Genomic DNA, 2428 nt, shown 5'->3' with positions numbered 1-2428 from the left:
CCCCCCCCCCCCCCCCCCCCCCCTCGCAGCCAGCTCAGCCAGCTCAAAGGGACCAAGGACCTCCTGGTGAAAAAGGGACCCCTTTCCTTTCAGTTCAAGGACCTGCAAGCGACAGGCTCAAGTGAGGGCGGGCCCACTCAGCAGCAGCAGGAGCAGCAGCAGCCAGGCCAGGCGGCATCGGGCAGCCAAGGCGACCAACTGGAGTGAGTGGCATACTCATTTGTTCTTAGGCGCAAAAGCAAGCCCTGCCAGGCGTGGCGAGTGCTATAGCAAGGCCAGGACCGTGAACTGGACCGCGGGGTCGTATGGACAGCGCCAGCATCCGCATCTGCCACCACACAAACGGCGATATTGCGATGGCCTGCCCGGCCACACATGCCAAGCACGCACGAGGCTTGCATGCCTGCCAAGGGTAGCCGCCTGAGGGTAGCCGCCCGCGTGCCCGTCTGCGGGTGCCCCCGACACCGCTCATTGCCAGCACTGTGACACCCCGGCACATGCACTAACTTGCAGGTGGATGCTAGACGATGCCCGCATCATTTCGGTTTTTGCTATGTGGGAGGTGGACGCGGCGGATGATGACCCGCCTGGTCTCCTTGCCACCTATGAAGAGGTGCAGCGCCTGGCCTCCTTCCGCTTGGGGGACCCAGATGCTGGGGGGGACGACTACAACCTGAGCTTCAAGAAGGAAGACTTCGAGAAGCTGGTGAGGCGCGGGTTATGGACATTTTGACGGCTGGTCATATTGGGATTGCTGCCTGGACCAGCGGACAAGTGGTGCTAGCCGCAACAGGCGCCCGCCCGTGGCGCCGGCACAGCCGTGCCCAATGCACGTGCGTGATTGGCAATTACCATGGGGTTTTTGCAACGCACGGGCTCCTGCCGGCGGTCCGCCACCGGGGAGTGATCAAACGCACACTACGCCGTGTTGCTGTGCGAGTGAGATATTGAGCAACCTGACAGGTGGCCGTATTGGACCTCAATACCTACCTATAGCCACCTAGCTGGGTGCAACATGTGTACCCGACTGTCGGCCCACCCCAACAACATGCCAGGCAAAAACAGAATGGTTCAAGAAGGACGCAGAGGCGGTGCTGGGCATCAAGGGGCGCCGCAAGAAGGCAAGCGCAAACCCTGAGGTGCGCGAATGCTTGGTGCGGTGTTTGATGACCGCGGGCCCACGGGCGGGATAGGGCGCTACAGCGCCCGCATCATGAAACGCTGCGCCCCTAGATGCATTTGAGTGCGACGGCTGCTGTGGAGGACATGAGCGGCCCGCCGCCCATGGCACCGTGGGGGCTCCGCACGGCCTGGCCAGCCAAGTAACCAACCAGCATGCGCCGATTACTTGGGCTGACATGCCACCACTACGCATCGCGGATCGGCCACTTGGCAACACAACCTGTCCACCTTGCCCACTTGTATAGCAAGCGTGCTCAAGCCCACCCACACCATCCCCTACACACGCACGGCCAGGACCCGCCGGCGGCGCCGGCCCCGGCGTTTGACGAGGCCGAGGCGGCAGCCCAGGTGCGGCGTGCGGCCCCACAGCATTTGCGACACCGTGCGCAATCGCACCCCTTGCTCACCCACAATAGTGTGACAGTGATCAACGCATGCAGCAACTCACGCACGGATGCATGTGCATGCAACAGCAAATACACGGATTAATATGGTTGGCAGGCCTAGGGATTGCCATCACTGCTTGCCATGGGCACGCGCTTGCACCAAAAGTAAGAACTACTGTCCATTCACCAGTATTTCTTGTTATCGCCGCATGTGCTCAGGGCGGGAGGGCGGGTGGGTAGTTGTTGACTGCGTGCCGTTCCAGCATATGCATGGCCGCTTGCCATTGCAATTGGCAGCTGCAGTCAACCTTGTGGGTGGACCCCATGTGCACTCACTCGAACATATTATTGACGATGCCGCCGCGCACGCCCCCAACGCCTCCCCCCACATGTGTGGACTGCACGCCGACCAGACCCTCACGCCCCAGGCGCAACGGGCGGCACAGAGGCGTGCGCGCAAAGAAGGTGCCGCCGCTTTCATCGACGATGAGGCAGGAGAGGAGGACGCCGGGGCGGGCGAGTCAGACGAGGAAGAAGAGGGGGAGGAAGAGGCTGACGACGGGGAGGACGTTGGCGAGGAGGTGGCGCCGATCAGGGCGCCCGGTGACGGCGCCCGCGGCACCGGCAAGCGGCGGCAAAAGGCTGCTGCACGTGGCGGGGGCAGCTCCTCGGAGCAGCCCCATAAGAGCAAGCGTCAGCGGCGGCAGCGTTAGGTAGCGGTTGGCAGCGGTCGTGAGATTCATTCCGTTTCGCGTCAACCACCCTGCTGGCAGGCTAGCACCAGCCAGCCCGTGCGTGCATGCATGCAACGCCCCGCTTGTGGCCGATCGATATGCACTGTGGCTTGCGCCCCCCCCCCC

At 63.1% G+C, this 2428-nt stretch overlaps 1 protein-coding gene across 1 annotated transcript in view; it reads left to right on the top strand.

Annotated features, from left to right (window-relative positions):
* The window catches only part of MNEG_15459 (hypothetical protein), a gene marked incomplete at both ends in the record, with an annotated part of 2958 nt that extends 677 nt beyond the window's left edge, over positions 1 to 2281 (top strand). Inside the window, 5 exons of the mRNA XM_014036070.1 lie at positions 30 to 203; positions 514 to 706; positions 1056 to 1139; positions 1477 to 1530; positions 1982 to 2281. Coding sequence (XP_013891524.1) covers positions 30 to 203; positions 514 to 706; positions 1056 to 1139; positions 1477 to 1530; positions 1982 to 2281 — 805 coding nt within the window. The remainder of the gene's footprint in view (positions 1 to 29; positions 204 to 513; positions 707 to 1055; positions 1140 to 1476; positions 1531 to 1981) is intronic.
* Positions 2282 to 2428: the final 147 nt, after the last annotated feature.

This window comes from Monoraphidium neglectum, assembly GCF_000611645.1.
Source record: "Monoraphidium neglectum strain SAG 48.87 unplaced genomic scaffold scaffold05345, whole genome shotgun sequence".
Taxonomy (NCBI): domain Eukaryota; kingdom Viridiplantae; phylum Chlorophyta; class Chlorophyceae; order Sphaeropleales; family Selenastraceae; genus Monoraphidium; species Monoraphidium neglectum.
This window is presented reverse-complemented; position numbering and strand designations above follow the sequence as displayed.